At 45.9% G+C, this 20,010-nt stretch overlaps 1 protein-coding gene across 3 annotated transcripts in view; it reads left to right on the forward strand.

Moving 5' to 3' along the window:
* The window catches only part of PGR (progesterone receptor), an 877,082-nt gene that overhangs the window by 501,088 nt on the left and 355,984 nt on the right, over positions 1-20,010 (forward strand). For all 3 annotated transcript variants that reach the window (XM_069639098.1, XM_069639100.1, XM_069639101.1), the window contains exon 6: positions 13,665-13,795. In XM_069639098.1, coding sequence (XP_069495199.1) covers positions 13,665-13,795 — 131 coding nt within the window. The remainder of the gene's footprint in view (positions 1-13,664; positions 13,796-20,010) is intronic.

Raw genomic sequence — 20,010 nt, forward strand, 5'->3', positions numbered from 1 at the left:
CCACTGTAATGCCTTTAACTCTACCGTCCTGCCTTAATTTCTGCACCAACGGTTCCAGGGATAGCACGAAAAGTATCGCTGACAATGGGCAACCCTACCTTGTTCCCCTTTCCAAAGGGAACCATCGTGAGTAGCCCCCGTTTACTGTCACTGAAGTTGTAGGAGATGTGTACAGGGCTGTAATGGCAGGGCGTAGCTTGGGCCCCAACCCGTTCCAAACTAGTACCCTTTCTAGGAAGTCCCATGCCATCCTGTCGAAGGCCTTCTCGGCATCTAGTGACAGAACAGACGGGTCCCCTCCTTTCCTCTGTGCCTCGTAAATTAAGTGTAGTGTTTTTCTCATGGTGTCTGCACCCTGTCTCCCAATGACAAAGCCAACCTGATCAGAATGTATTAGTCGTGGTAGGTACGTTTCGAGTCGGGCTGCAATGACTCTTGCATACATTTTAGCATCGATTTTGAGAAGAGAGATGGGGCGATAGGAACTACAGTGTGTGGGGTCCCTCCCTTCCTTTGGAATGACAGCGAGAAGGGCCTGGGAAAAGGACGGGGGTGCCTGGCCTGTTTCAAAGATGTGATTGAATAAGGATACACGGAAGGGGGCGATAGGTGGAGAGAACGCCTTATAGAATCCGGGCGTGAAACCATCTTCACCCGGGGCCTTTCCCGTCTTTAAGCTTTTTATGGCTTCCGTGACTTCTTCTTCTGTGACTGGTGTGTCAAAGGATTCGGCCTCTATGGACGTGAGTGTGGGGATCCGGACCTCTTTAAGATATGTGTCAATGCTACCTAGGGCATGGGGGGGGGTCACATGTATATAAATCCTCATAAAAATCGGCGAATGCTTCCTGAATCCCTTCCGGAGATATTACTATCGTATCTGTGAGGGTGCCATCGGTCCTTTCGATAAGATCGACCCATCTCTCTGCTTTCTGTGCCTGAAGACGAGCCGCCAGGAGGGCATCTGCTTTATCGCCCTTTTCATAATATTTTTGTTTTAAATATTGTAAGGTTCGGGCTGTCTTACCCACGATAAGTAATTTGAGCTCTTCTCTGAGCCGTTTGGCTTCGGCCATGTGCTTGGGTCTGTCACATGGGAAAGACTGCGCTAGTTTCTGGGCTGTGTGGAGCTTTTCCCTAATGTTCGTTTCTATCAGAGCACATTCTCTTTTTTTTGGGCCCCTTCCCTAATGAGCACCCCTCTCCAAGTGGCCTTAGTATCCGGAGAAGGCCATCGGAAAGGAAAATATAATCAATACGTGTAAGCGTGTCATGGGGGAGGGAGTGGAAAGTGAAGCCTCTGTCCGTTGGGTATAGGTGGCGCCAGCTGTCAGTGAGACCATGTAGGTCAAGGGTTAGTTTGATTTCAGCTTCATCTCGAGAGATGGGTGGGTTATGTGCCTCTGCCCTGGTTTGTCTGTCCACTGAACTATCCATCCATGTGTTAAAATCTCCCCAAGAGCTATGTGTCCCTGTGCCATGTTAAAAACCTTCTCAGTAATCCTATGGAGGAACTTATTCTGGCCTTAATTAGGGTGACAGGGTGACAATTGTGCCATGAATGTTTCCCACCACCACGAGAACCCTTCCCTCGTTGTCCGTCCACAACTCGAGAGTTACCATCCTGAGACCCTTGCGAATTAGAATCCCCACTCCCCCTTTTTTGTGATGTTAGAGCTCCAGAAGGAAAGGCCCACCTCACGAGATGGAATAGGTTTCTACTCCCCTCTTCGATATCGTGTTTCTTGGAGAAATAGAATGTCTATGTTGGACCGCCTGAATTCCCTGGCCACCATGGAGCGTTTTGTGGGGGAATTCAAACCCTTTGCATTAAGTGTGCATATGCGTAGTGTGTTGTTAGAGAATGTAGGAGACATCTCGAGCTTTGTGTGAGTATATGAATGACCAAATCGTCTGCTTCATAGCCCTTGCCATGTTTGATAGCACGGAGTGTGATTCCTCTTTTTTGAGTTGGGACTCAATAAGTCCTGAAGAGGTCAAGGATTGACCCGCCCAGTTCCCTTCCTGTCCCTTCATAGTCCCGTTTCGTGTTCTTCCGCCCCCCAGATCTGCCTTCTGGTGTACTATGTGTCGTTCTCCAATCCCACCCACCCATCCCTGCCCCCCCCCATACATTTGGCATCCGGTCCATCGAGGTTAACATCACCCAGTCTCCTCCGACCACCAATGGAAACCGTGAAACAAGCGGTCCTATCCTAATATTAACAGGTTTAACAATGAGCCCCCAACCATGTACTCATAACTCAAGAAAACCAGCTTGTAAATATGAATCCCGACCCCCATTTTAGGCATCTATCCAGTGTCTGTTTTACCTCATAGGTCTGTCAGGCAATCCAAGCATTCGGGTCCAAATTCGCCGCTTGTGCGACTGGAGTAAAGCAATTAGACAAATATTCTGACCTTAGAGTCAGGTGCATCGCTGGCGTATGCCGAGGTTTAGTTCCCCCACAAATGAGTCTGAGGTACACCAACCACTGTCAGGTGGCGCTCAAGATCCCAGCTTCAGCCATACCATCCACCCCCTCATTTCCATGCATCGTGCAGCCTGATGTGACACTCTGGCATTTAGATTAGTGCTACATGTCCTGGGAATTGTTCATCCTCTGGAATTTCCTGGATCCCTGAATCCTCCTCCGCCGCAGGCCCTTGGTGCGCCACTCGCCCTCCTCACTTTTCAATTCACCCAGGGAGGGGTCCTCCCTCTGGGGACCTATCAGGTCCGCTATACAGTCAACAATGTCTTTTTCCGAGACAAGTCTCATTGATGAGCCCACCCACTCAAAGGTGAGGGAGAACGGGTAGCCCCATCGGTATCTAATGTCTTTGTCCTTTAGCATCTTCGTGATTGGGGAACACTTCTTCCTCATTGCCAACGTGAGGGATGATAAGTCTTGGTAGAGTGAAATATTGGAGTCATCCAATGAAAGTTGTGGGATGTTCCTGGCCTTCTCTAGGATTCATGCTCTGTCAGCATAATTGTGAAAACAAGCTAGCACCGATCTCTGGCCTCCTGGTCTGCCTCCTGATCTATGAATACGGTCAATGTTGGGTTCGTCCAACGATTCGTCCTTGAAGAGGAGCTTCAGAATAGCGTACAGGGTTTGCTTTAGATCAAATTCGGTTTCGCCCTCTCTCTCGGGAATGCCAAAAACCTGTATTTTGTTATGGCGCTCCCTGTTTTCAAGATCATCAACCTTGAGGCGTATTTCCTCTTCTCTATGTTCTATCTCTGCAATGCGGTGGTCCATTTGTGCCTCCAGTGTGTTCAGGGAGGTTTGATTATGCTCGACCTGTTCCAGCCTGTCATCTATTTTGTCCATCCTTTGTGTAATTTTATCTATTTTGCTACCAATGTCCACTCTCATGCCCCTCATCTCAGTAAGTAGGTCAGCGACGTCCGCCTTGGTCGCAGCTGCATCAGACCCTGCCGTCAACATCCTGGACTTAGTGAAAGACTTCGGAGGTTCAGTGGTTGGTGCAAACTTGTATCCCGCCAGTTTGCCCTTAGGGTCCATATGCGACAGATCTCAAATGCACGTAGGAGGGCTATAACGCCAGAATGGTCATTCGAGGATGGTGCGCTTGTGCATGCGAGATTTTGTCCTACGGTGGCCAGACGTGGCTTCGAGTGAGGTGCTTTGGAAAGTTCCCTTGACAAGCAGCGTCTCACGTATAATCAAGCACCACTTGGTTCTTTTTTGTTACTTGTTTAGCCCTATTTTAGTGGGGACATGCCTGCGACATAGCACAACAGAAGGCTCCGAGAGTAGTTCCCCAGGGAGAGGGACAGCAGTTCGCAGACAGGGTACGACCACACTGGGTATTCCTCATGCACAACGAGCACTCCAGGCGGAAAGCTGGGGTCCTGTTTTTAGATCTGATGAGCTTGGAGGTATGTATGGGATCAGAGGAGGGCCCCTGCCCTGTCCAACAGGGGCCCAACCCTCAGTCCTTTTTTGCCAAAGAGGGATCTACTCGTGCCCCTTAATGCATAGTGTCCGTGGCATTATAGCTTCTCCCATCTCTTTGGGATTCCAATACCGTGATGTCAGGCCCAGCAAGCGTTTATATCCCTTACGCATTGAGGATCAGGGACAAGACGCCATGAGGGAGAATGGGCATGAGCGGCTCTGTGCTGAACAACGTGCGTGCTTCCAGCGGTGCCGTCCGGGCGTGCCGAGGTCCTGAGGTTCTACGTGAGGCGGGCTGCTCGGACAACTCAATGAAGTGCGTCGAGGGGAATCAGCACTGTGGTATTGGGAGGAAGAGCGATTCCGTACTACGCGGGAGCACGTAGTCTCAATAGTCCCAATTCGGCGCGTCTCTGTCCACTGTGACCGGAGAGCGCGCCCGCAGTGTAAACATCAGCGGACACCACCTGTAGTGCAGCACCTTCAGCAATCATCTCACCTTCGTGTGGGGACAGTGCCGGGAGCACCCAAAGGCGGGCGGCCTTCTTCCACGGCCTTCGATTCTGGGAGTGGGAGTGTGCACAACCTCCCAGGGGCCGTGGACGCTTCAAGTGAGCTTTATAGCACTAAGCGCATCTTTACACAGTACCTTCAAGGGGCCCTGGAAGCGGCACACGTCGCCGGGCGTTCCGTGGCCCTGCACGTATCACAGCTGCGTAGTCTCTCAGGAGTTTGGCGGGAGCTTGCAGGCCCTCTTTGACTTCATGCGCCGGAATATGCTGAGGGAAGTATCTCCGTGAAGGAAGCTCCGTTTGAAGCCAAATTTTCTCCCAGTGCGTCACGGACACTTCCAGCGCCCGATTCTGTGATTATTTCGGCTGGGGGGGGGGGTCTTGTGGTGGGGGCTCAATCCACTTTTCAGGACCCTTGCAAGGAGCCTACACGGAAAGCAAACCCATCCGTGCACCCCCTGATGGCCGATCAACACCCTCATCTTTTGAGCCTTTTTTGCCTTACTCCAGCTATCTCAGAATCGGATTACCAACTGTCTCACAACAAGCCATCACTAGATGGCTCTCAACATCCTCTGTGTCACTCTTTGAAAATATAAGTCCTCTTTCTCCCAGCTCCCAATGCAATCCCTCCCCTCCCTTGTTCTATGACCTTCCTGTCTGACTTTCTTGCACTTTTCCCAAGGGTCACGACCTTGGGGTCCTCTTTAGTAACTGCCTCCAACTGCAATAATTCATCCCTACCAACTCAAGTGCTCGTATTACCCTTTTCAACATTACAATCTCCACCCTCGTGCTCAGACATCTCGACTACTGCTCATACTTACTCCTTTGCCTTCCTCTCTATTCCTTTGTCCTTCAAGACAAAATCCTCAACTTCGCTACCACACTCTCTACAATCTGCCTTGATCATCCCCTCTCAACATGACTGTTTCACGTAAACCTGTGCTTCCTCTCGCTTCTGATCTTTCTCTCTACTCGCCTCGCTCCATTGAACTCACTGCTATTGCAATAAAAGCTAGCACTACTGTGGATCTCATCAAAGTGTAGCTTGAACTTCACCTACTGCCCAAAGTGGGAGCTCCTCCCCTCCATCATCCTCAATACCTGACCCCTCTACTCCCCCCATTGCTGCGTAATAATGAAATGTATATTTGTACAGTATTCCACACTTGCCCTTCTAGGTGAATGTTCCTTGTGCAAGTCACCATTTGTGTCCCTAGTGTATGTCCCACTTTGTTCCCAACCTTATAAACCCGCTCACCTCTTGTTCTCATCTTTGTGCTAGACATCCTCCTTCAGAATGCCTCTGCCATCTATAAACATGCGATTGCAAAACAATTATCATCAAAATTGACATCTCTATTCTTCAATGAAACACAAATACAAATCTGCAAAGCAATTTCAATATCATAAAGGTGGGACTAGTCATAGGAATGTGCTACTCATTGAGTAAATCATAGTTTTTGTATTCCTATATAATTTATTACTGTATGAAATACAAAACACAATCAACTGGTGACAAATGACCAATCATAAGTAGCTCAATCTTTCTGCATGTTTGCGTATGCATTCATACAGGACTACTTTGTGTCCTTCCCATAAAGACATGACCGTAGCCATTTGCACCACAACATGCTGCCCCCCTTTTAGGGTGTGTAGACATGGAAGCCTGGATGTAGACATTCTTCACTCACTTTGCCCTTTCCCAACTACGCCCATTAGTCATCTTTTCCATGTTGACAGGATCTGATACCAAAGCCAAAGGCTGTTTTTTCTTTTTAACTTTGTTTTGATTTGGTTTTTGCCTTCCCCTATGTTATTTGCTTGTATTGCTCTCAGCTCTTCTGGTTGTTCCAGTGCATATCTTTCTATATGTGCTCCTTGAGGAGCACATCATCCACGGGTCCTTCTCCTGCCTCAGGCTCCAACACTTTCTGCTTGGAGTGTCAGGGATCGGAACACAGTTGTTGTGCATGCATAGCATTCAGCATGCTCTGACAGAGGGCAAGCAATGACCACAGGAAGTACATGTGAGGAGTTGCCATCTGACCAGGGTGTAGAAGCCCTGGCTTTTTTGATTTGTATAATTATAGATTTATAGATCACTGGTGCCCTTTTGACACCTGCTGTGGCATCCAAGTCCCTGCAGTGCAGAGGCTGCATTTATAATCTACACCCCTGTCCCAAAACTACATAATTATGAAGATTGATCATCCTGGTGGCAGTCTATTTTTTAAATATAAGCCATACATGTTTTCAGGGTACGGTGGCTGGTAAGTCACATAATTATTAAAGCCACATCTGATTTGAATCATACACAAGTCATCAATATGAGTCCTTTGGAAGGGTTGTGTGTATTGAAGTCAGACAGCATCTCTCTGAGCCAGCAACACAAGAGACTGAAACATTATGCCGCCTCTCTTTTGATCCTTTGGTAGGTTAGGTAACCCCTCTCTCCTGCAGGGCATCCCCTCAGCAGAAGCTGTCTTGGGAAACAGGAATCAAAGGGCACACCATAAACAAAGGGACCAGGCAAGGGTGGTATTTACCAAAGGCCTTTGATGCTATGGGAGTGAGAAGGACACAGGGTTAGTTGAATCAAAGGGCACTCAGCACAGTTGAGAAAGAAATTCAGCCATCTTGTTTCTCTCTGTACCTCTCCTTCGTTCCTGTCTCCTCCACTTCCTTTAGCACAAAGCACTTAGAGTATCATGCACAAAGGCAAGGCCTGCTTGTCAAAAGGACAGTGATTGAACCCATTAAAGCAGGGCTGCTTTTGTCCAGTCCACTGTGGACTTTTGCCTTTAAAGGTGGGGGCCTCCCACTTCTTCAGGTCACTTCTGGACCACCCATACCCACTAGAAATAACTAATTGGGGCTTCTTTTGGGCAGGTTGATCTTTTCAGAGCTCTATGCCAGTGAGGTAAAGATTGAGTGTTCCAAAGCAGAGGCAAGCGCTACTTTATAACCACTCCCAGTGCATATTTGGGGTTACCTGCTTCTCTGCCAGCTACATCAGCTCGCAGGAACGCACTTGAGGTGAAGAATCCCTGTAGGTGTTTTGTTTGACTGCATCCCTTGTGTTGGGAGGATGAGAATAATGACCATATTCCTGAGCACCTGGACTGGGACTCAGAGCATCCTGAAAGCTACAACAGCAAGGATCCCTGATTTGCATCGTCAAACTGCTTCAAATCATCTTCGAACCAAGATTCCACAACCTAGAAACCATCATGACCAACTGGAGCTGTATTTTGCAGTCTCTTGATCTTTGAACCCCTGTGCTTGCATCATTGAACTGGCTTGAGGCCGCAACACCCGAGTAGATCCTCGTCACATGTCCGGCTCCAGCACAAGCGCCCCATGCAGATGACTTTGAGCTGCCTCATTGAACCGCCAGAATTATGCATCACAGCTCCACTTAAGCCATTTGTCCATTGTGTGACTTGTCAACACAAACCAGCAGTACCGATCGTCTCAAACCACATTTGATTGTCAAACAGGTCCTGGTGATCCATTTGATATACATCACTCAATGCCGCCTCAAACCACACATAGCACCTGCTTCAACCTGAATCAATGCCTGCTCGCCACCTGGGATCAGCGTGACTCGACACCTCTGACCCCGGTTCGTCCCACAAACAAAAAAGCTTGAAGACTGATTTGACAGCATCAAACCACCAAGAACTGAATAAGGTACTGTTGGAAGGCTCCAGCTCCCCATGACTATTTATTGGGGCACTGGGGACCGGTTGCCGTTTTCTTCCCTGCTAGGTATCCAGAGTGCTTGCATCTTTATAAAGTGCATTTCTCTGTCTTCGTTGACACAGGTGGGATTTTGATAGTGCTTTTAATATAGTTAGTTGTACATTGGTGCTTTCAATTAAAGAATATATATTTTTATAGAACCTTGATTGAACATTCCTTTATTTTGGACTGTTGTACTATTGCTGTTTCGGGTGCTGCTATTTCACATTCACACCCCTTCTGAGAGTACAGCCTTCACTCAGCACATTACCACAAAAGGGGAAGGAAGTATATCTCTTAGATGTCCCCATTTTAACTTTATGATTGGAATCACTGTTGGTCTGTAGAAGCGTGCAGACTGAATAGGAGGTTTAGCCGCTGCTCATCCTTATACTCCTGAAGAGCAGAAGTCATTTCATCAAGGTACTTTTTTCCCAGGTCTCCTACCCACTGGCAGAACTTTGCAAGGAAGAACTCCAAGGCTAAGCTAAGTACACATTAGTTTTCCCAGGCACTTTGGCATAGAAACTTCCCAGAGCTGCTCCTGGTGGGACGGCTTCTAGAGGCAATACGGCAGTTAACCACCACCACACCGGAATCACCTCAGAGAACCTTCAGGTCCTGGTATTGGGCTGAGAACTGACATGAAAAAGCAGCATTTGTAGACTCCCATGCTGCCTGCTTTGAGGGGTTTCCCTGAGGTCCCAGTGGCTGTTATCAGGACTGGTACTAAGGGCCTGAATGTACCTAGACCCACAGGTGCTATACCAGACCCCAGCTTCCCATGCATTATTGGTAAAAAGTGTTACACTGTAGCAAACAAAAAATCCCCCTGACTAGACTCAATTTCAGGGCAATAACTACAAGATGGGGGCTTTGTATTGTGGCTCCTCCCCATTAGAATAGCAGCAATTCCAAATCAAGAAAGTATGACATAATGTAGGAGGCTGGGGAAGAGACTGAGGGATTTAGTTAGAGGAAGGCCCAGTGGGCTGGGGAGAGATAGTCCCAGGAGGCTTCTGGAAGATAGAGCCATGGTGTTGGGGAGAGGAAGACCCAGGATTCTGGGGAGAGAAAGACCTGGGAGGCTGAGGTGAGGAAGACCTAGGAGGCTGGGAAGAGGCAAACCTGCGAGGCTGTGGAGAAAAAGATCCTGGAGGCTGGAGATAAGAAGACCATGGAGGCTCGTAGAGGAAGACCATGTAGGCTTGGGAGAGGAAGACACTGCAGTTTGGGGAGGGGAAGACACAGGGAGGCTAGTAGGAAGAAGACACAGATGCTGGGGAGGAGGAATACCCAGGACGACCATGGCTGGGATTGGGAATAATGAAATCCAAGAAGCTGGGGAGAAAGAGCCCCTGGAGGTCGATGAGAGGAAGCAGCATTGAGAATAGTTTTGCCTGGTAAGAGAAATGGAGCCTGAAGTAACAGTAGGAGTGAAGGAGGTAGTGGGTGAGACTGGGGAGGAGAGGATGTGAGAAGTCTAGTAAAGATTTGTGAGAGAAGCTGTGGAGTATTTAAGAAAAGTTGAGGTGGTGGTGGCTAATCCAATCAAGGGGGAGGTAGCAAAGGAGCATGCATCAAAAGAGAAATAGTTGAACAGAGGTGGTAAAGTGGAAGGGTGAGGAGTAGCTGAGAAGAAGAGGTACAGAAGGGGACTGAGGAATGAAGAGCTGAGGAGAGTAATGGAATCAAATGCCCCACAATCGCTGGGTGCATATGTAAGGACATTTGAGGAACATGCAGGACAAAACTGTGTGGAGGCATGAAAAGAGACAGAGAAGCTCAAGGTAGAGGAAGAGAAGCTTTAAACAAGTTGGCAAGGAGGAGAGACATCTGCAGTTCGAGATCCAGATACCCAAATCCCAAGGAAGGGAAGCAGCGAGAGCCCCAGAAGGAACCCCATGGAGAGCCTAGTGTGGTCTCTTGTCATATTTTAGCGCAGTGCCTGAGAGTGACTTCCACTACAGAATGGGACCACAACCAGGGCTTAACAAAAAATGAGAGAATGTTTGTTTTGAACCATTTTGAATCTTCATGAAAGACATTGGGCCTCATTATAACAGTGGCAGTCCGGAAACAACGGTACCGGTAAGCCTACCAGCACCGCTGTTTCCGGACCGGAACTCTGCAATTCTGTGGGCAGGTGCCGTCCCACCTGCCAGGGTCAGATCTGCCAGGTGGAATGGCACCCGCACAGAGTTCTCACGGGTGCACCGGCATCGTTGTGAACGGTGCCGGTGCTCCGTGTCCCCATTCCCATGGAGTCCAATTGGACTCCATGGGAATGGGGACTAACAAAATTACTGGCGCCTGACTTCCCGGCCACCAGACTTAGAATAGCCTGATGGCACGGGGAAGTCAGACATCGGTAATTCATTACAGGTCTGGTGGCTACCTGCCGGTTTTATTGGCACGGTTACCGCCAGACCCGTAATGAGGTCCATTATGGGCCTCATTAAAACAGTGCCGGCCCAGAAACAACGGTGCTGCCTAAGTCTACCGGCACCGTTGTTTCCAGACCGGCACACTACAACTCTGCAGGCGGGTGCCGTCCCGCCCGGCAGGTTCAGACCTCACGGGAGCACTGGCACCGTTGTTAACAGTGCCGGTGCTCCCGTATTCCCATTCCCATGTTATCGGACTTCATGGGAATGGGGACTAACAAAATTACTGGCGCCTGACTTCCCGGCCATTGGACTTAATAGCTCGGTGGCACCGGGAAGTCAGGCGCTGGTAATTCATTACAGGCCCGGCGGCTACCTGCCAGTTTTACTGCCACGGTTACGTTATGAGGTCCATTGACCTCTGAATTCATCAGGAGACGTGCACAATTTCTTGTGAATGACCATGCTGACTGTTTTCCGAGGTGTTTTTATGCACATTCCTAACATACAGGAATTGATTTGGTTTGCCCTTATAAACATCCCAATAACAAACTGTTGGGAGCAAAACCTTCTGACCTGTTGAACTCACTGTACTTTGTGACATTAGGTTCCACACATATTGTTCAAGGAAAAACTCAACTCACTTATCAGTTTTAAGGAGATCACTGCTTTGGCAATGTTCCTGCAGTAGCAAAATAGGATTTATCTTAACACTAACAACACAACCACCATATCAAAAATCGTTTCAATGTTGAATTTAACTTGACATTTCTGCCCATGTACAGTAGTCTCTTGAAGTACCAGACAGTATGGAATGACTAAAATGATATGAAACAAGAAAGGATTTAGATGACATCAGAGGAAAGAAATACATAAGGAATGTCAGAAATGAAGGAATGGAAGCAGCAAATGAGACCTAAGGAAGGTCTTCAGGTGAAGACACAAATGGAATGGAAGAAAGGAAGGGAAGAGATGTCATCAAAGGCAGGAAGAAGAGGTGGGGGGAACAGAAGGCATGAAGGAAGGAAGGAGACAAGACGGATCAAATGAAGGATGATAAGATGGAAGAAAGGAAAGTTTAAGTGAGGCAGAGAGGAAAAGAGAATGAAGGCATTGCTTGATGGATCTGTTATACCGTTGTGTAACCATATGTCGGAGGTTCTGATCCCGGCATCCCCACTTGAGCAAAGCATTGAGATGTTATGTAAATCACTATTCCCATTTGCCTCTGTAATTCCAATGTTGGAAGTGAGTATAACCAGCCTGCATATGCTAATAAGTGACATATTAGGAGTAGTGTGAGAGGGCGGGTTGGGGAGTCATGTGGGAGTGCCCAGTGCAACATGCCTTTTTCTTCTCCACCACGCGTTCCAATGTACGTGAGGAGGCTGCAACTGAAGCAGCCTGAACAGGAAGAACCTAAAAGATTGTGTAGAGGCTAACATAACCTAAACTTGCAGGTCTGGAGATTTGCACTAATTTTTTCCACCTACTCACACTGCCATGGTGCTCTGAATACGAGAGTGGAAGGTTGCCAACCAGAAGCAGATTGAACTTCAGCCACAGCGCCCTTGAAACACCCATCGCTCATTCCTCACCTCTTCTCCTACAAGCTACTCACCACTTATTGGCGGCCCGCATTTTCACTGGCGTTGTGGTGAATCCCAAGGGATGGGGAGAGGCACTAGAGGTACAAATCTAGCAGTGGTGTTAAGAGGGGGGTTCAGTTCTGACATGGCTGCTGGCCCCCATGCCTTGTTTTGGGCCCATCCTTATGGCTGGCCGTTTTACTTTCATTTTAGCATTTTTGGCCGATTTCTGCCACTCATGGATACCTCACATAGCATAGAGCAGGAGAATGGTTGGGCTAAGAAATGTGTCAGGAGGAAAACACTCCAGACTTTGAAGTGGTGGTGGAGGTTGAGTAACAAGAGTGATCAGGGGCCTGGAAATCATGTGGTGGATGCTGGCTGCTCCTGTGAAAGAATTCCCTGTTTGGGATCTGCCCCCTCTCAATGACCTTTCCGCCATAGCCTGTTCTTTCCTGTTCCTAGTTTGATGTTAGTCTGTATTCAGCAGCTAGCCTGAAAACCTACCCACAAACCTACCATACTGATCTGCTCAGAGAGCTACATAATTCTGTGCACAACCTGTCACTCATGAGGCATACACACATTGTGCTTATGCCAATATATGTACTGCACTGCAAGCTTGCCCCTGAGATCCAAGAAAAAGGTCTGCTTTCTGCAACTAGCAAGCATGCCATCCACAGACTGTTGCACTGTCTGTCATATTAGCAAAGATGTACCCTGATAAAAAATGCGTTTTATCTGGCTAGCATGATACCCCTCTTCACCTACCACCTTTTGGATTTTCCCCCGTACAAGTTCATGGTTAATTAACTAACTAAAGTTGCTTCCTGGTTTCATTTGAGAGGGTTTGACTTCCATCTTTCGCTGTGAGGCTATAACAGCCATTAAAGCACTGAGCCCCTCTTCACAATCGAGGACATTCCATTGTCTATAATGACAACATGAAGGAAGTTTGCAGTAACCTGAGTAGATGTCTATACCGTCTCAGGCGGCTGCTTTTACCTGTTGGATGCTCCATCTTTCACAAATTCATGTAGCCTTGCTTTTATTTCTAATCCCTCTGACACAAAGGGATAGGATGATGCCTTTATTAATGGATCCCATCCCATCCTGGTGACCAGCCGATGTACTCTAGAGCTACATGCCCACTCTACTGTGTGGGCTTTTACATTTTTTTTTTCAGATCTAATCTTTGCCTGAAGTATTTAAATAGATGGTGAATCTCTGGGAAAAATGTATCCCATAGAAAAAAACTTTCCATATGTACATTGTATACACATAACTGGTATGAATATAAATTTACTATATTTTCTGTACTTTGCAGTACTTTGGAAAAATGTAATTTTTCCATTTGCATATCACATTTCTTTTACAACTATGAATCTAATGTAAGTCTAGGTTCAAACCTTATATGAATACAGTGTGTCATTTCTCCTGTACTGTTTCACTGTGACTATCATTACAAAAACGGTTTCTGTTACATTTTTTTAGACAGCGTATGAAAGATTCTTCTATTTATAATCTTTGCCTATCCATGTGGCAGATCCCTCAGGAATTTGTAAACCTTCAAGTTACCCAAGAGGAATTCCTCTGCATGAAAGCATTAATACTTCTCAATACAAGTAAGTCATACATTTATGGCAACTTATTTGTGTTGCTTCCATTACTGCTGACCAAATGTTTCCGTTGCCATGTTAGTCGCATTGATGTCCCACAATCTGTACCATGTGCTTTGAAGGAATGAGTAATACCTTTCAGTACCGTTAACTACATAGCATATACACACATACTGCCTGGGAAAGCATCAGCTTGAGGGATTGAACTAGTGTGTTTCTGTTTCCTCTTGAAAGCCAGGTGAAATGGATCATGGTTGCTGTCAGTGAGGTGAATGCTTCATTCTCCAAATGCCTCGACTGCACAATGTTTTTTGCGCGATTGATGCTGATGATCGTCATGTGTTATCACTGAATTCTTGAGCTATGATGACCAGCGATGGGCTATATCTGGGGTTATGGAGGGAACAGGCCTGATAGCAGATCAGAAACTTAATGGCCCTATCCATCACCTACCAGTCTGGGCTTGATGTGATGGTATGTGTTTTTCATTTGATTCCTTGAAGGTTTGGAGCAGATTTCGATTGCAGGAGCAGGATGAGGGTTTTTAAGACATTTTCTGTGAACATATTTGAGGGTAAGAAAGATGGTGCTACGTACCAGAGTTTTTTCGGCTAGTAGTCTGGATGCAGTGTTCTTGATCACTCTAATGGAGTAGACCAGAGAATTTGTATGAATGTGATTCAGGAGTTATCCTAGTAGAGTGGTGTATTTCTGGTAGTTTTGCCTAGTACTGAATTGTCTGCAGGGTGTGGGTTTATTCATGTATTCATGCGGCCCCATGTTGTGGCAGAATCAAGAGTAAACCATCGTTTTCTGATCTTTCCAAGCTTTCAGAATTAAATAAATAACAGCTTCTTCCCAAAAATGAAATGGTTTGAAATAGTTTTTTGATTTTGTTACACAATCCGTCCAAAAGAGGTCTGTATATTTATGTAAGGAGACATGTAAAAACCTGGATCGTTCTCTTTTTAGCTTCTTGAATTACTTCCAACACTTGTTGTATCCGAGTCATCTTGGTTATCATTGATGTCTAAATAGCCTTCTATTCATTACCTAGAACCACTTTGAAATATAGTTCCTGGAAGAAATGGTGAAAATTATTGTTTTTTTGTTCTGATTTAGAGCATTGTTCTGATACTAGGTGTTTAATATTGGGAATGGAGCCCTGTGGATACCTGAGTCTTTCTTTTTCCTGCATCCCCATCATAGCCATGACTGAAATTAATTATTTATATATATATTTTTAATGATTAGTAACATTGCCTTACTATGCATTTTGTATTTTTATCAGCTTCTTATGTTTTTATATATAAACATTTATTGTGACATTAAACACAATATAGAGTACTGAAAATGAGTTTTAGTATATTTTTATTTTACTCACATGTCATGTAGCCTTCTCCACTATTCATTTGACATTCCATGCTTTGGAACATTTGCAAGCAAAACGATGTGTACACTTTTGTTTTCTCTGGCTCTGGACATAGGGTAGCAAGAGACTGTCTTCATGACCCCAGTACTAGCAAGGGCCCTCCACTGGCGGATAAGCAATATTTTACAGCCACATACATTGAAGGGCCATCATTGGACAAGGCAGAGTAAAACTAAGTCCCACCGTTACATTTGGAAGTGTAACAAGAGACAGTCAGTTTATTACATTGCAAAGTACCACAACAACCTGCAGCAAGTCCCTGTCTAAACTATAAGCAGCACAAACCCCAAAATTAACTCACCAGCATCTTTTCTTCACAACAACACCAATGCCATGGCCCTCTTTTATCGAATAGCTTAGTCAGCCCTTAAAAATGTTTCTTCCTTGAGTTTATTCATAGGGTACCAGGGTTAAGATGCTGCTTGTCGTTCAACAGTCCCTTTGCCTTTGCCTTCACAGCCTTCGAAAACAGATACAGAAAACAGATATCATTCTAGGGAAGATGGGATATTTTGCTTCAGTGAGCACACCCAAGCTTGTCCATTATTAATGTTCCAGACCAAGGATACATATCCCTTCTAGTCCTACTCGGCCTATCTGCAGCTTTCAACACTATCAGCCACACCAATCTCCAAGACATGCTATCCCGCTGAATGAACATTTCACATGACAGGACACAGTTTGTCTGCTTGTCCCCCTACAGCTCACTTCTGTCGAATACAGGGTATTGCATGGATCTGCCCTGTCTCCCCTCAATTTCAACTTCTATGTTGAATTGTTTGGACAGACTCTGAGTAACCACAACATTAACTTTCAACAACAATCAGGCAACATACAAATATTCACCAAAACAAAAGAGAGGATTGCTAGAAGGTTTAAAATGTATCCTAACCTCTGCCATTGCTATGGGCAACCCTCTAGACAATCGTTCTTCACCTGCCCAGCCATTACACAAGAGGAAAGATCATATGCAAATCAGAATTGGTCTCACTCCAGAAGGGGCAGTCCAGCCCAAACTGCTTGGTCACACACATTCTGCATGAGACCACAGGCATCCCCAGACATGTTTCAGCCTTATTGATCCTTATCAGTGATGATTAGCTTTTGTCTCTAGGCTACCAGTGTGCAAACCCTAGCACCATGTTTACAGAGGCCCAAGAATGATGGCTGATGATACCAGATATGACTCACCCCTGATGTTAAGGTACACGGGTATCTTAGGGTACATTTTGTTATCCCTGTGTACACATGTAACTCTAAATAGGGAGGCATTCTCGAGGTCTGTAGTTGTGATCAAATCAGATCTAATGGTGGTTTGTTTGCTACCTGAGTCAATTAATGATTTACTGACTGACACAAACATATGCTAAAGGTTTCCGGATCGTCTTCGGGTTCCTCTCACTCTTCCCCTTTTACACAGCCTATTTCCATGGGTTCTTCCCTTAAATCTTTTGGACAGTGTCCGGCCAAATGGCCAGTTTCATTCCATGAAAAGCAGACAGGAGGAGAAGGTTTTTCCCTTGGGTTCTCTTTTACTTTATTCTCTACTTCTAGAGTCAGATCTTTTAACTTTCATTCTTTCTTTTGGTATCCATTCCTTGGCTTTATAGGACCCTCCTCTTCTATCTAATACCTGGGGTTGGGCCGGTGAGTAGGTTTGTGATCTTTCCGCTACTCACTTCTGTGTATCGAGTGAACGTATTTGGCTACATCTGAGTGGTTTTGGGCAGTCTAAATAGCCAGGGCAAGGGTAGGTTGATTTAGGTGTAATACTGCTTTTTCCAAAAAGTGGGGTAAAGAATTGTTGAATTTCTCTAAAGCAATAATTTCAACCAATTCTTCCATTGTTTTGTTGTTAATCCAAAGAGCGATTGTATTTTTAATTTGTTCTCCCATTTCAAGGGGTGTCTCCCAGGGGTTTAGTCTAATGGCGCTTAAGGTTTGCTGATAGACGTTAAAGGTTTGGTTTACCCTTTTTAAAAGCCCCTCTTTTATGGATATGAATGTAGCCCCTGGTGCAAGATTAAGCATCTGGTAGGTGGTCTGTAGTTTGCTTTTCAGCAGAGGTCCTAGATAAAATTCTTTTAGATTTTCTTCCCATTCCAATTGTTCGGCTAATCGTCCGAAATTCAGAAAGAAATTCCCTAGATCTACACCTCTAGGTATGGCTTGAGTGTCGCTTGAGGCAGCAGGGGTCTTGTCTGCAACTCAACCAATTTTGTCAGATTCTCTTGAGACCTAGCTTTGGCCTGTATTTGACGGGCGACCAGCTGGGCCATGATAGCTGCCAGGTCAGCCATTTATTCTGGCGGGCTGAGGGTTCCTTCTGAATCACAAAAGAAACAGGTCTCGACTCCCTCTGATAGAGTTTGAAAGTCGTCAGACTCCTCCGAGTTGGATTCCGTCAAAGGGAAAGATCTAGATAAATTGTTAGCTAAACCTGATTGACCAGGGACAGAAGTTAATTTGGTACCAAAAAAAAAAGTTCCGGACAAGGAGGACTTAGAACACTAGGGATAATGAAAGTGTATGCTGCCCGTGTTTTTAGGATTATTCAATCTCACTGTTGGAGTTTTTAGTGGGACAGTGGAAGAGTATCTAATTACAACTGAGTTTGAAAAAAACAAATCTTGTTGGCCATTTGGGACGTGCATTTGGGAGAGCAAAATATCTTTAAGAGTGAATACACGGTCAGAGTCAAGGAGCTCAATAATTCTATTTCTCCTTCTGGTGGTACAACAATTATCAGCATGGATTCTCAATTTGTATCAATTCAATCACACCCGATTTCTGACACCCCATGTAAGGAAGGCATGGTATCAACAGTAAGACAGTCACAAGTGACCACAGTTCGAGGGTATTCATTGAACTTCACTTGGGTTTGAAAAACACCTATCTAATCCTAAATCTACAGATGGGAGCAAGGTTCGACCATCAAATAATAATAACGCAGTCCTGTTGGTGTCTTGTCAAAATAAAAGGTCATATACTAATAAACCTATTGCCAATCCTTACCTCGAATACAAATAGTGTGGGAAACAATGTTATGCAAAAGAAAAGTGTTCAAGAAATCACATGTCAGGATATCTGAGCCATTGGTTCCCCTTCCCCACCTTGTTAAGCATGGCACAAGGCGGCACACTCGAGTTTAGCACAGTCTCTGGCTTCTCCTGCACGAGGATGCAGTTCAAATCTTCAACATCATGCCCTTCTATGCCAAAGTCTCTTTGCAATTCAAAGGGCCTCATTACGACCCTGGCGGTAAGGGGTTTACGCCAGCGTTAGCTGCGCCGACCCCTTACCGCCAATTACGAGGTCCCTTAGCGCAATGGAGCTTTTAACACCCGCTTTTAGCGGGTGTTAAAATCCATGGCGCTAAGGGACCATGGAGTTAATTACGCCACCGTAATTTACGGTGGCGTAATTAACGCCTTCCCCACTCCCATTATGCCCTATGGGGCAAAAATGGGAATGGGGAAGGGTAAATGGGGATTGGGGACTTACCGCCCCGCCGACCTCGGAATGGGGCGGTAAATCCGCCAACCACCATGGCGTAAACGTAGTTTACGCCATGGTGGTAAAGTCACGGCCCAGGCGGTAACTTACCGCCTGGGTCGTAATGAGGCCCAAAGTCTCTTCTTTCAGAAAGCCTGATGCAACAAACAAACAATAAAGTTCCCTTCCTTCCCCTATTTTACATTTACACAATTTTCTTCTGATTTTCACTTGTTCTACTCAGATCGCCCTCTGTTGGGCTCAGATCCACGTTAACACAATATTCTCAGGATTTTCACTATTCACCACAGATCCCCCTTTGCCGGACTCAGATCCACTTTCACACAAAGTTCTCAATTAATCTCCCTCTGCCAGGCTTGGACCAATTGATCTATTTTAACACACATTTGCGTTAGCATAATATTTTCAATTGCTTGCCCTCTGTCAGGCTCAGACCAACTTTATCTACTTTGCCATCAACTTGCTTTAGTGTATCCACATCGAAGACTTTTGACAGTGCACAGGATTTTGCTTGACCCATTGCAGGACCACTTCGATTCACAATTCTTTGCCTTTCTTTCAATTCTGTCCACAAAGTTTTCAATTGAATACCTTACAGGGACCTGCGAATGAGCAGACATGTGATGCCGGACCACTCTATCAAAGGTATTATATCTTAGTTTCAAAAGTGCAATCACTCTTCTGCTGTTCAACTTCAATCGCATTGGCTATCACAGACGTTCCAAACAATCTTCATTTCAGTGCTTGACATGCAATGTTGCTGCTTTCAACCTTGGCTTCAACACAGACCAGTTCTGTTTTGGTCTCCCCAAATCACCGGCTGTGTTAATTTCACTGACGCTGCTTTGTTCTTGGAGCCAAGGACAGTACCATGGCAGCTGGCGATTCTCCCGCCTTGGTTATCAATGTTGGAGAACCCTGTGTATCTCTGACACACAATACAGGATTCTTCATCTGGGTTTCCTGGTCTTATGTTTTCTGTTCTCAAGGTTTCATGAAAGTAACAGTTCCTTGTCGAAAAGGTCAAGGGAACTTCTCTCCTTGCAATCCCCTTCTGTTTCGCCCTCTTTCTCCTCTTGTTAAACTCTCATCTTGGAACTGCTGTTTTCTCTTTTGCTTTTCCACGCTCAGAGGGTTATCCCATGCTCTGCCTTTTATCCATGTGGGGAAGTGTAATGGAAGTCAGGTGTGTGTGATAGTCAGTAATTGCCTGACCATTGTATTGGGACACATCAGGTATACGGCTTGGGTTTTAGTCCATTTTCTCTCATAG

This window comes from Ambystoma mexicanum, chromosome 7q (genome assembly GCF_040938575.1).
Source record: "Ambystoma mexicanum isolate Mex_15411 chromosome 7q, UKY_AmexF1_1, whole genome shotgun sequence".
Classification (NCBI taxonomy): Eukaryota; Metazoa; Chordata; class Amphibia; order Caudata; family Ambystomatidae; genus Ambystoma; species Ambystoma mexicanum.